Source organism: Python bivittatus, unplaced genomic scaffold (genome assembly GCF_059951505.1).
Source record: "Python bivittatus isolate LINGU-HERP-01145 unplaced genomic scaffold, Pbiv_v1 ctg000730_np1212, whole genome shotgun sequence".
NCBI lineage: Eukaryota > Metazoa > Chordata > Lepidosauria > Squamata > Pythonidae > Python > Python bivittatus.
The window spans coordinates 660,998-673,677 of NW_028277109.1; the positions used below are offsets into that span (position 1 = coordinate 660,998).

General features: G+C 46.1%; 1 protein-coding gene across 1 annotated transcript; it reads right to left on the reverse strand.

The window, feature by feature from the left end:
* Window positions 1–779: 779 nt before the first annotated feature.
* On the reverse strand, window positions 780–10,641 carry LOC107326577 (C-type lectin-like). The gene is made up of 6 exons (XM_015890833.3): window positions 10,504–10,641; window positions 9,397–9,462; window positions 7,275–7,396; window positions 5,305–5,451; window positions 2,573–2,687; window positions 780–1,075 (listed from the first exon to the last, which is right to left on the reverse strand). The coding sequence occupies exons 2-6, from the start codon at window positions 9,452–9,454 to the stop codon at window positions 1,005–1,007; spliced, it is 513 nt and encodes a 170-aa protein (XP_015746319.1). The 5' UTR covers window positions 9,455–9,462; window positions 10,504–10,641; the 3' UTR covers window positions 780–1,004.
* Between the last annotated feature and the right edge of the window lie 2,039 nt (window positions 10,642–12,680).

The following is a 12,680-nucleotide window of genomic DNA, read 5'->3' on the forward strand; positions in this document are numbered from 1 at the left end:
CCTCTTCTCTTTCCTTCCACCTTTCCCAGCATTACAGCCTTGTCTAGAGAGCTGGGTCTTTGCATAATGTGTACAAAGTAGGATCATTTGACCCTGGTCATTTGTGCCTCAAGTGAGAACTTTGGGTTGATTTGTTTGATGATCCAATTGTTTGTTTCCTTGGCTGTCCACGGTATTCTCAGAAGCATCAGTACTCTTTCTATCCTGCTTCTTCAAAGCTCAATACCTGGGGCTTAATGCCCCTTTTTGCATACAGGACTGTGACAAAGCCCAGCCTTGGGGGTTTCTCTTGGACCTTGTCCATGGATAGGAATCCAAGACCCCTTGGAGCTGATCTGCCATCAGAGGGAAGGGGGAACCTTGCAAGGAAATTAGCATCCTTGCTTTTGCAGACCAAACAACCTGAGAGAGACTCTACTGCTTGCTCACCAGAACCTATAAGAGATGCCAATTAACCACAAGATGGGCATCATGAATGTATTTCTTCCTTTCTAGCTTTGCTGATTAATGTTTTTGGTCTTGTTTGGTTCAGCCATCTTATTCTCGAACTACCCACCCTGCATGGATCTTTTCCACCTTGGGGGAACATCTGTTCCCATACATCCAAACCTCTGAGAGGAAGGGTGGGAGAGATGTGATCCCAGGAAAGGAACCGGCAAGGTTGCATTATGTGTTTGTGATGAGAAAGTCTGCTGCAGACTCAACACTCTCTTCACTCTGAGACTCATTCAGAGAGGGGCCCTGGACAGCCTGGGAGAGAAAGGCCAAACTCAAGACAATGGCAGAGCAGCAGACTTTATTATCAAGTGAGGAGCCCATTCTTCAGAAAGCGGGGAAGAGAAGCAAGTCTAGAGGACAGAGAGCAACCAGCTGCTTGATATTCAGATGGTCTTTCTGAAAAAGAGGTTGGCACCATGGAGAAGGGTCTCAGAGGGGACCGAAGTATCTTCAGCTCAGGCTTCAGATAGATGGGGAGCACTCCCAACTCCACCTGCAGACTTGGCTTAAGAGGGTTTCCATTTGCAGAGAAACGGAAGGGTGAGGTGACAGTCTACATCAAGCCATTTAAGGTGCCCTGAAAGAAAGAAATATCACTGGTTATCACCTTTAAGACCCTACACGGCCTAGGATCGGGCCACCTGCAGACTGTCTGCTCCCAAGACCATCTGCCCGCCCCACGTGGTCTCATGGGGGGGGGCATGCTGCAGCTCCTCTCATTTAACTGTTGCCATCTGATGGGATCTGGGAAGGGTGCCTTTTCGGTGGCTGCCTCCATTCTCCAGAACAACTTTCCTGCTGAGCTACGACAGGCCCCAACTCCTTTATAAAGGCAGCTGAGACCTGGTCTTCCCTTGACCATTTGGGTGTAGGTGAGCAGAGTCCCTGAGGTTGTTTTAATCCAGTGTTTTTCAACCCTGGCAACTTTAGGATGTGTGGACTTCAATTCCCAGAATTCCCCAGCCAGCCATGCTGGCTGGGGAATTCTGGGGGTTGAAGGCCACACATCTTAAAGTGGCCAGGGTTTTCAACTGTTTTAATCTATTCCATTCAGTTTGCTATTTTGCACATCTGGGTTACCTTTTTAATGACATGCAGCTGATGTTTTAGGCTGCATGTTTATGTTTCTTGTTGTATGCCGCCCAGAGTCCCACTGATTGAGTTGGGTGGCCATATAAATATAAATATTTGAAATAAAACAAATAAATTCACACATTCACAGCTGTCCAGATCTGATGGTGAATGAGAAACAGTAGAAAGAAGTAGCCAGACTATGTTGTCTCTGTGACAGATGCTGAGATGATGAGCTTCATGAGATTCCAGAAATTGCTAACTTTTGCCTGTTAAGATCTTCCATAAATGCTTTAGCTCAGCCACCCAAAAAAGTCTCCTTCAAGTTGAGCACTGTTCACAGGGTCTGTGTGGATATCTCCATTTTCTTTTCTTTTTCTTTTTTGCACCAACCCAAAAGTGGTTTGCCATTGCCTTCTGCATGGTTTTTCAACTTCCCTGTCTAGCCTAAACCCCTGGAATTTTCTGGACGTCTCCATCCAGGTGCTAATCAGGTCTGAACTAGCTCAGGTTCTTGGGGATCAGCCAAGATAAGCTACAATATTGGAGATAATACTGAATAAGTAGTCTGCCTCTTGCTACCAACTGCTGAGGGATGCAGGTGGAGAAGTACTGTTGCAGTCCAACCTGTTTGGCCACTACGGATGCATAACATTGGGTCAGATGACCTGATGCAGCTTCAGGGCACTTCCACTAGTCATCCCTAAAGAGCTTTTGAAGGTCACCTACTTCTGGCCTTCTAGCACCTGCCTGGGTTTCTGCTGGATCAAGAGTTAATAACAGGCTTTAAGGAAAGCCAGAGTGTGCAGAGCCTGCGAAGCAGGAAGTCACAAAGTTTCCAAGGAATAAATCAACAAGCTGGAATTCCCAAAAGAAAACTGGAGGCAGAATGAGAGAAGGAGACATGAAATAAGTCACGAGCAGAAGGGCGCATTGACGGCTTCCCTGGAATCACAGACGCAAACTCCAACCATGCTGAGAAACGATGACATTTGCCACTGACCTGATGGAGGGTAGAGAATTGCACAAAATTCTTTCCCAGTCCGATTATTGGGTTCAGTAGGGTTCCAGCTGGTGTACTTGGAGCGCGTGCCATCGGTCCAGCGCCATCCAGTGTGCTGTGCAATACAGAATGAAGCACATTGAGGAGGGGTGGAGGGGCCGGTGTGGAGGGGCACATGGGGGAGAAGACAGAAGCAGAGAATGTTAAATTTCAATTCTAAGTTTGGCTTGAATGAATTTAAACGGGGAAGTGCTCTTAATTGGATTTTTGTGCAAGCGTGCCCAACGTGCATATTATCCTAAAGCAGTGTTGTCCAAACTTGGCCGCTTTAAGATGAGTGGACTTCAACTCCCAGAATTTCCCAGCCAGGCTGGCTGGGGAATTCTGGGAGTTGAAGTCCACTCATCTTAAAGCGGCCAAGTTTGGACAACACTGCCCTAAAGCATCCTTTCGATTGTCCTAGGTATAGATTCACTTAAGGGCCTTGGATGTGTGGAATCCAAGGTTCCTGGAGCTGCAAGGGGACCCCGAGCCTTGGAGTCCAGCTGCTGCTCAGTGCAGGAATCCAAATTAAACCACCTCCAAAGAAGTTGCTTCAAGTCCCCTTGAAAAATCCAACTTCCCACCACTTGTAATTAATTCCATTCTGCTTCCATCTTTTCTGAAAGCTGAACACGCCCTGCTTCTTCAGCCTCTCTTTCCAGTCCTGTGACCACCCTTGTTGCCCTTCTCTGAGCCTTTTTGAATCCCACCAGATCCTTCTCAAGGTGGGATGCCCCAAACGGTCATAGTATTTGAGGTGGGGTCTGATCAAAGCGGTATAAAGCAGAACAATTCCTTCCCCTGTTTAGGAAATTATACTCCTATTTGCCTTGGGGGCTCGCATTGCTGGAACTGGCTGGTGGGATGACCGATACTGCTCCCCCCACCATCTTGAATTGTATACTGGCTTTTATGGAATTGTTACTTGTGTTTTTAATTGGGGGACATTTATATTTTTATTGTTTTTATTGTCTTGGTTTTTAATTGTAAGCTGCCCAGAGTCACCTTCTGGGGGAGGTGGGCGGCATATAAATTCAATAATAAATAAATAAATAAATAATATTCCATCTCCAGTCAACTACTGCTCCAAGCTCTCTCTCACAAGTCATCAAGCCAGGTGGTACCCTCATCTGGCACCTGTGCATTTGGGTTTTGTTTCCTAAAGAATAGAACTTAGCATTTCAAGCTGTTACTTTCGGCCCATTTCTCTAACCTATCAAGACCATGTGAGTGCTAGTTCTGTCTCTAAGGGATTATCTTTCCCAGTGTTTCTCAACCTTGGCAACTTGAGGAGGGTCCAGAGGAGAGCAATCAAGATGATAAGGGGCTTGGAAGGAAAACCTAGGCGAAACTTAGGTTGTAAACATTGCACGTGTATGGCTTAGAGAAGAGAAAGTTAAGGTGAGATATGATCGCTGTCTTCAGATATCTGAAGGGCTGTTATGTAGAAGTTGGGATAGATTTGTTGGGTGTTGTTTCAGAAGGCAGAACAAGAAATAACAGGTTTAAATTACAAACGTTTATACATTTCAATTGGAATCAAGAAGAATTTCCTAATGGTAAAAAAAAATGGAGTGATGGACAACCAGAAGTTGTGGACTGTCATTTGCAAGATGCATTTAAGCAAAGGTTTGATGGCTATTCATTGGGGGTGCTGTAATAAAGGATTTTCGCACAGAGCAGGAGATTGGAATAGATTATCCCCAAATCCCTTCCCATTTTACATTCTGGGAGTATGATTTTCAAGGCAACTATGTATCTACTTAATTGCTAAGATACTGCGAAACATAAGTAGCTTGCTAATTGGCATGTCATGGAATATGTTTTCAGACGCTTTACTGAAATCAAGATATATTATGTCTGCAACATAACCATTATCTACTAATGTAACAGTGAGATAAAGACAGTTTGGCAGGATTTGTTCTTTGCAAATGCATGCTGATATCTGACAATTACTACATTGTTTTCTAAGTGCTTACAGACTGATCTCTTTATGATCTGCTCAAGAATCTTCCCGGGTATCAATATCAGACTGTCTATAGTCCTGGGCATCTTGCTTTTCTCCCTTTTAAAGACAGCAACATCATTTTTCCTTCTCCAATTTTCACTTCCACCAGTCTCCAGGATTTCTCAAAGATAATTCATGAAGGTTCATCCAAACCATCAGCTGGTTCCTTCAAAACCTTAGGTTGGGAACCTGAAGTCCTTCATGGCAAGAAGTTGTTTCCTGATCATGTTTCTATCCATTTCAACTTTCAACTCTGCCTCTTCATCCTGCTCCTCCCAATTCTCTGGTAGAAAACATGGCTTTCTTATTGAAAAAAGCTGAGCCAATTTAGCTTAACCTAGAACAAATCCAATTAGCTATAAAAAGGATTCCACTGGCAGAAACCCCATGCTGACTATAGATCTGCTTCTTCATGATCTGAAGGGAAATTTGGCTCCTACCCTGGGGATAGTAAGCTGCTGGCAGTGTGATCGTTTGTCCTGGGTCCCCTTGAGTCAGGAGAAGCAATGGGATAATGCTGTATCTAAACTGATATGGGACAAGGCCAACATCGGGGCACTGGGGATGGAACAGGATTGCTAGGCTTTTCCATGATGCTGTAAATCGCTGCTGAAGAAAAGTCTGTGTGGAACCAACTGCTAATTCCCTGTATTGCTCAGGGACAGGGGGACCAAGTACTCACCATACTGGATGTTGGACTACGTTGCAGCCCAATCCAGACCCAATCACTTTCCATGTTTTCTTTAGAGACATAGGCACCAACAAGTTTTGTCTGGGTGTCACTTGTGAAAGATGCTAAATGACCTTTCCATTTGAACTGACACTCTTCCTGCATGGAGAGAAGAACCAAAAATGTCCCATTAGGAAAACGAGATGCCTGGTGACTTACTCCTTGACAGTGGCTACTTATTTATCACCAATAAACCATGGTGTCCATCCTGGACAGGAGAAGATTGCGGGACTGCTACAGTCCAGGCCTACCAACCTGATGGTCTTGCAGTTTGGGAAGGGGCCAGATATCTACTGATATGAGATAATTTGGAGATACACATTAACAATAATAGTTTTGTTAAAATAAAAAATAATGAAGTATGGTAAGACCCAGGTGATGTTTTTTTTAATTCATAAAATTTTGACAGCTGGCAAGCTGATGACTCCCTGGTTGGAATGTCTTGCTCTGGAAATAGTGACCAGATCCTCTAATGTTAATCAGAGTAACCCAGGAAGCAGTTGTATGAAGGCTGAATTAAGTCCATGTGCTCAACTCTAAATCCAGGTTAACAAACCCAGTTGATTTATTCATGGAATATGCTACATAGGCCTATGCAAAGTAACTTAGTTTCAGATCACCAAAGAGATCTTTGCTGTGCAGCTGATGCACTTCCTTTCAACAGAGCAGAAAGAGGACTTGAAGCATCACCCATGGTCAGAGATTCCAAGCTCAGTAGCTTCAGTTACACACCAAAGGATTGTGTGTGTGGAAGCAACCCAGCATGGAAGATCATTGGCATGCATGCACCAAGGGAGCTCCAGGTGGGGAGGTGGGGCAGGGTTCAGCCCGCATAGCAGGATTGCCAGCAGAATTCACCAGCAGAATCCAAGTGGTCCAGTCTGGAAGGATTTGGCCTGTGCTGAGGTGGCTCCACACCCACACTTCAACCAGTGCCCATCAGAGAAGGTCCTCTCAGCTACGTTCCTGTAGCAGGAGATCTACTAAGAGGGGCTGCAAATATGAGCAACCAGAAGCAACAGGACCATGACACTCTTAGAGGCAAGGGGCCCCTTTGAAACAGCATGGCTTGAACCTTTGAAGGTACAGGTCATCCTTGTTTAGCAGCCACAGTTGGGACCTGCAACTCAGCCGTTAAATGAAGCAGTCACTGAGTGAAACCATGACTGTGCTTATGATCTGACTTCAGCTTTCCTTTGCTTTACAGACCAGTGAAGGTCGTAAATGTGAGGATTGGTTGTAAAGTTACTTTTTCATCAGAGACATAACTGCGAATGGTTGCTAAACAAGGACTACCTGTATAACTCTGTGATAGCTTAACTTGTGGCCTTGTTCACACAACATGGATATGACAGTAGCTGAGTTCCATAACATGTTAAATCGCATACTGTCAGGTTCAGCCCAAAGAACTCCACGGGACAATGCAAATACAGTTCTGTTGCGTTTATTAGCTTCCACTTCAAGATAGAAATCTCCCCAGACTGAACCCTAGTTCCCAAGCCAGCCAGCCACAACACCGTGAATTCCTTAGGGACGTGCCAGCCTCATCTTCTTGAACTTCCCACGCTCCTGCTGGGGGCTAAGAACACGCTTATCTCCCTGAGCCTGGCCTTCGTAAGTCCATTGCATCACACATACTACCCAATCCCATTTAAATATAGCAGTAGGATGATTGAATATTCCATCATAATTCAGCTCATCAATCCCATTCCAATTTATTATCGAAGTACTAAACTGAAGGGAATTCAACAGAATTAATAACATATTTTATTTTACTATTTCTTTTGGGTATCGATCGCTTTTTTTGTTAAAGAGTCACACAGTAGGTGTTCGTTTAAAAAAAGACATGGTCTTTTGGTGTTCTGCAGTCTGGAGAAGCTCTGGGCCAGATTAAGGGAACTTTTCCAGCTCAGGAGAGTTACCTCTGCCTCTTGAAAGGTGAACCGGTCTTCATAGAACTTGTAGCAATACCACTGGCTTCCATCTCGATGGGCAAAGCTACCGGGAGGGCAGGCAGTCCGAGTCTGGACTTTGGACTGTGGATCTGCCAGGAGGAACAGAGTGAGAAAGCAAAGAGAATAAGGCCAGGAGTGAGGGACCCAGCATGGCTCTTGGTCTTAGTGGGACAGATGCCAGCCTGATTCCACAGACACCAGTATCTGGTGTCCTTATAATCAGACATGAAGGCCTTCTGGAATTCTGCACCAGGCCTCTCTGGACTGGTCTAAATGACCATAACTAGAGTTAGGGTTAGGGTTTCCCTGGCAATGGATCAAAAGTGATTTTCCCTTGCTTATCTTTTGGAGATCACCCAAAAGTGGTTAGGTGTTGCCAGCTAGGTGGGTGTAAGTGATCCTAGCTGATCTCAAAAAAATTAGCCGGTCCAGCTTGGGCCATACTTGGACAGGAGACCCTCAGGGCATTCCAGGCCTGGAGGCTAAACTGGGACATTGAAAAACAGCCAACCCCATTCATCCCAGAACAAGGCCCTAATGAACCACTTTCGTACTGCTGCCAAGACGCCTGCATGTCCATGAAGTCACCAAGAGTCGAGCATGACTCCAAGGAGAACATCTCTTTGGTCTCCTATTTTTCCCAGGGATAACAAGTCACCTTACTGATGTTTTTCCAGAACCCTGAAGTGAGAATGTTGGTTCTGATGCCTTTTAATTTGCTAAATTCCCCAAGGAAAGCTATAAAAATGGCCCTCAACCATCCAGCCTAGCAGAAGAGGAGAAGAACGGTTGCTGCTCAGTGGTGCCAATCCTCTTTATCTGCTCTCTGTTGCCCCCTCTGAGCTGAAGAAGCTGAGTTGTTTTTATCACGGACAAGCCAGCAGACAGTTAACACCTTTTCTTATTTCTTTTCCCAATGATCCAGAAAGTGAGTAAGGCTTCTCTGTAGAATGTTTTCTTATGTTTTCTCCACAAATTTAGCTTCCACAACTATGTTTCTCTCCTTCTCTTAAACTGACTTTATCCACTTCTGCTCTTGTTTGTCCTACAGCCTGTCTAGGGCATTGACGGTTGTAGCCCTAGACCTCTGTCTGCCTGGAAGACTGTGGACTTCTCTAGACTCCTTGCCTTCTTCACCTGGTGACAATCGGCGACAAACGCACTCATCCCCTTTCCCCCACTGAGCTGAACGTTTGGGTTCCTCCGTCTGCAAACAGCTCAAAATCCCTAAGCTGCTCTGGAAACTAATACCAAGTGATTCTTGGATTGCTTTGTATGCATTAGCCCCAACTCTTATTTCTTAACTTGTACTTACTGGTTGTGAAGAACAATTTGACTTTTGGATTTCTGTAACACAAAAGTCTGTTCAATAACCTGGACTGGTGGGTCCCAACAGAACGAGTGCTGTGGCAGGCCCCAGTTCACAACAATACACAACGATGAATCAAGACATTTATCCTGTATTCGTTTTAAATATGATTTCGTAGAATCCTAGGGTTGGAGATGGCCTTGGAGCCCTGCCCAGGGCTGGAATCCTCAGATCATCCCAACCGTTGCTTGGAAGCCTCCAGAGATGCAGCCCCCATGACTCCAGGGCGGAGGCTGTTCCCTGCTTCATAGCTCTTCAGTCAGGAATTTCCTCCTGATTTCAAGTTTGGAATTCCCTCTGTACAGCTTCCAGCCATTAATTATTGTCCTACCTTTTGGACTGATCTTAGTTTCTGAGTTTCTGAAGCTCAAGGGCAGGGGTGGGCATGGGGTGGGGAATCATGTCAAGACAGCAGCTGCGACTGCATAATTTAAGCCCCACCCCTCTTTTACATGTGTCTCACATGCAACGCATGCCAAAAAAGGCTGCAGTTTCCATTGTGTGATTACACCACCATCTTCACTTTTTTGAACCTCCATTCAGATGCCCCTCTCAGGAGCATAGAGGTTTTCCCTCGCTAAGCAATAGCCCCCAAACACCCCCAGGCCAACAGGGATATCAATTCAAGCTTGATATTCCCACACCACAGAGACATCCCCATTTCACGAAAAGCTCTTGGCAAGGAAATGGATCAGGTTTAGAGAGCTGGCAACAACTTACCTTCTGCCCAGGTAAGGCTGCCAAAGAGACCAAGGATGAAGCAAATGATGAGAAACATCTCCAGACCTGAGGGGACAAGCAGAAGATGAGAAGAACCCTAAATGACCTCCAACAAAGCCAGGCCACCACCTTTCAGGTGTCCCTCCCCAGAAGAGAAGCAGAGCGCACATCTCAACTGACCGTGAACCCTGCCTGTTCATCTCTGGATTCCAGCCCCCTCCCCTCCCCTCCCCTCCCCCACAACTAGACTGGGCAATTGGTACAGACCCTGGTCTGCCAGGAATCACAGCCCATAAGTCCCAAAATGAACATTTTGAGAAGCCCCTGAAGCTTCTGGCTCCTGAAAGGAGAGAAAAGGAAGTACCAAGATCCTCCTCCTATTGTGGCCATTAGGATTTGGGTCATAGCTGGTGTGCTCCAACACGGACAGATGGTGCAAAGTCAGAGCAGGCTAACTCATAGAAGAATTTGGAGAAAGGAGACTTAGCTAATCCTGAACCCCACTGAACTCAAAGCCTAAATGGAACAGACTAATGCAGTGTTTCTCAACCTCAGCCTCTTTAAGATGGGTGGATTCCAACCCCCAGAATTCCCCAGCCAGCATTCTGGGAATTGAAGTCCACCCATCTTAAAGTAGCTGAGGTTGAGAAACCCTGGACTAATGCTTGAAGGCCCCAGCCTTGCCGTTCCTCTTCAGTATCTCTTCTGTGGACAAGAAGAGCAACCTTCCTCCCCTTTTTAATCCTGCGAATCACTTTTGCTGCCAAAAGTGGACAAAAAAGACATAAATACATAAAATGCAAACCATCCATCGCTGATGGGAGACACAGGCCTTTCAGGCACTTTGTAACATGGATGCTACGATGCATTTTCAGTAAAGAAAAAAGTATCTTATAGCTTTTTCTCAGGGGTCTCCTGCAAATGGGGTTGAAGGATTTCAAGCTACAGGAATAAAAAAAGGGGTGGGGTGGGGTGGGGTGGGGTGGGGTGGGGTGGGGTGGGGGTGCTGCATCAGGATATTTCCTGATGAAACCCGTTTTGATCAGAGCAAGGTCCGTCCATGGCGGTGGGAAGAGAAGGACCTCTGAAGCTGAAAGAAGCTCTCACCTTCAAAGGGGGCTCCAAGCTGAGGGAGGAATCCTCTGAGCCACCAACGGTCTGTTTTCAAGCTTATATACCAAGGCTTACATGCTCACACCCTGCACGGCAAGATAAGATGATCTAAAACAGGGTGGTAAAGCAGGTGGCATCCACTACCTGTGGAGGACAGAGAAACCCATCACCCAGCTGTTTTTTCAGGAAATTGCAAAGTCGTGGGCTAATTTCTGGACTGTATTTATCTAGAACTTCCTCCTTTCTGATATGCCCAGATATGACCCCCCCCAGATGTTATCAAGGACTTTCATAATATTACCGATATCCTGTTCTTGCATCAAACCACCAAGAACAGCATGTAATATAATAATAAAACCATATCATCTCAGTATCAACAATTTCTAGGGTACTGTAGTAACAAAATCCAACCTGTGGGCGCTTTTTATGGCGTTTGAGTGTGGGTCTCTCTCTCTGTGGGTATCCGTGTGTGCGTGTGTGCATGTGTGCATTCACATTCTACTTTATCCCATTGAGGCATCTGGTTGTCCATTGTGAGAATAACTGGACTGACTACAGAAGCATTTTGTCTGACCTCACTTCAGGATCTACTTAGGCGCCTCATCTACCAAGAAAGGGTTAGTTCTAGCACTGGGTCTGAACTTGGCTGGGGGAAAGTTCCAGTTTAGACCCACTGTCAACTTAATCCTCCACCCTGCCACCCGCCACCCACCACCATGCGTTGGGCTTCAGCAGGTCAAGTAGAAGGTGACTTGACTTGTAGAGAAGGAAACCTCTTTGTGCTGTGCAGATGGCGGACTTTGCTGCCGGGAGGTCAGGCTCCCAACGGCTAAAAATATAGATGGTGGTTTCCCGCTTCCTGAACCCAAGGCAAAGCGCCTGAAATTTCAGCTGCTGGGAATGGCCAGGGTCTCTTGTCCTCCAGTCGAGACTTGGGAGACTCCCAAGGCACTCAATTGGCCAAAGGGTGACACAGAAGATAAACCAGATGGACCTCACACTTGATCCAGCTCTGGAGCAACTCCGATGTTCTAACTTTAAGAGGACTACTAAATAAATTTTCCATGTTGGGGGAGATGGGTGGCATACAAGTTTAATAATAAATAATAAATAAATAAATAAAAACATCTATTGGGAAGTCTGGCAGGTCCTTTGGATGCCCAATGAAAGCGTCCAATTTAAATTACCAGCTTCGCCCAAGGAGCCTTATACCTTCCATTAGGCAATATTCTGAGCTGAGATAAAGGAGGTCTAAAACAACCGTACCCAATGTGGGGGTCTTCAGAGGAGTAGGTGAATTTTTATACTCATTAGTGAGGGAGCTATAGAAAAAAATATGTGGAGACCACCATACACTGGCATACGCTTGCCCCAGCAAGCGTATATCATCTGATGGACCCCATGCAGTTTCGGAGGGAGCCTGGGTTTCCCTGAAGCTCTGGTACAGCAGAGGTCCTTGTCGCAGCTTGGAACGAGCATGTGGCAGGGGCCCCGGACTGGATCGTGCCTGCGCAGACTCTGTGGTTGTGGATCTTGCAGAGTGCTGTAGTTTACCAAAGAACTCCAAGAGATGTATGAGACAAGAGACCCTAGAGTACCGGTGGTGAGAGATTAAGAGTGAAGCTGGCTGAGCACAGGTAAAGACCTTCATTACAACGTACCGTGTGGTGATAAGGGTGGCGTAGCAAACTTGCTCTTATTGCATCTGCAGCCCTGTTTCTGGTGACCAGGTCCCTCTTGGGTATGGAGGAACCTTGCAGGGACACTATGAGAAATACTCTCAGCATTTGTCAGAGCCGCTTGACTTTGCTTGGAATTGGATGGTGGCTGAGCAGGTCTTCTGGAAGTGACCAAGACACATCTGAATTTAGTAATCTGGGAGAAGTTTGAGGTGGTCAATTTTCAGGAAGTGGACAGGGTCCTCATGGCTGTGACCTGGCCACCTGTGTCCTAGACCCATGCCTCTCCTGGTTGGTCAAGGCCTCCTGGGAGGTGGTATGTGGTTGGACCCATGCAGTGGTTAATGCCTCCCTGCAAGATGGAGTGGCTTTGGTTTTTGGGCTCCCCTGGATCTGGTGATGTGTTCTCTCTGATTCTCGATGGGGGTAGCACTTCCCTGAATAGAGCTGATGCACCATTTGGGGGTCCTCCTTGATTTTCAGCTCCTGCTC

What these genes read in the sequence shown, in the direction of transcription:
- LOC107326577 (XM_015890833.3), bottom strand. Translation starts at nt 9,454, where the DNA reads ATGTTTCTCATCATTTGCTTCATCCTTGGTCTCTTTGGCAGCCTTACC. An exon ending in CAGCCTTACCTGGGCAGAAG is followed by an intron (nt 7,397 to 9,396) that starts GTAAGTTGTTGC and finishes TCCTCCTGGCAG; the next exon opens with ATCCACAGTCCAAAGTCCAG. An exon ending in GTAGTCCAACATCCAGTATG is followed by an intron (nt 2,688 to 5,304) that starts GTGAGTACTTGG and finishes TGTATTGCACAG; the next exon opens with CACACTGGATGGCGCTGGAC.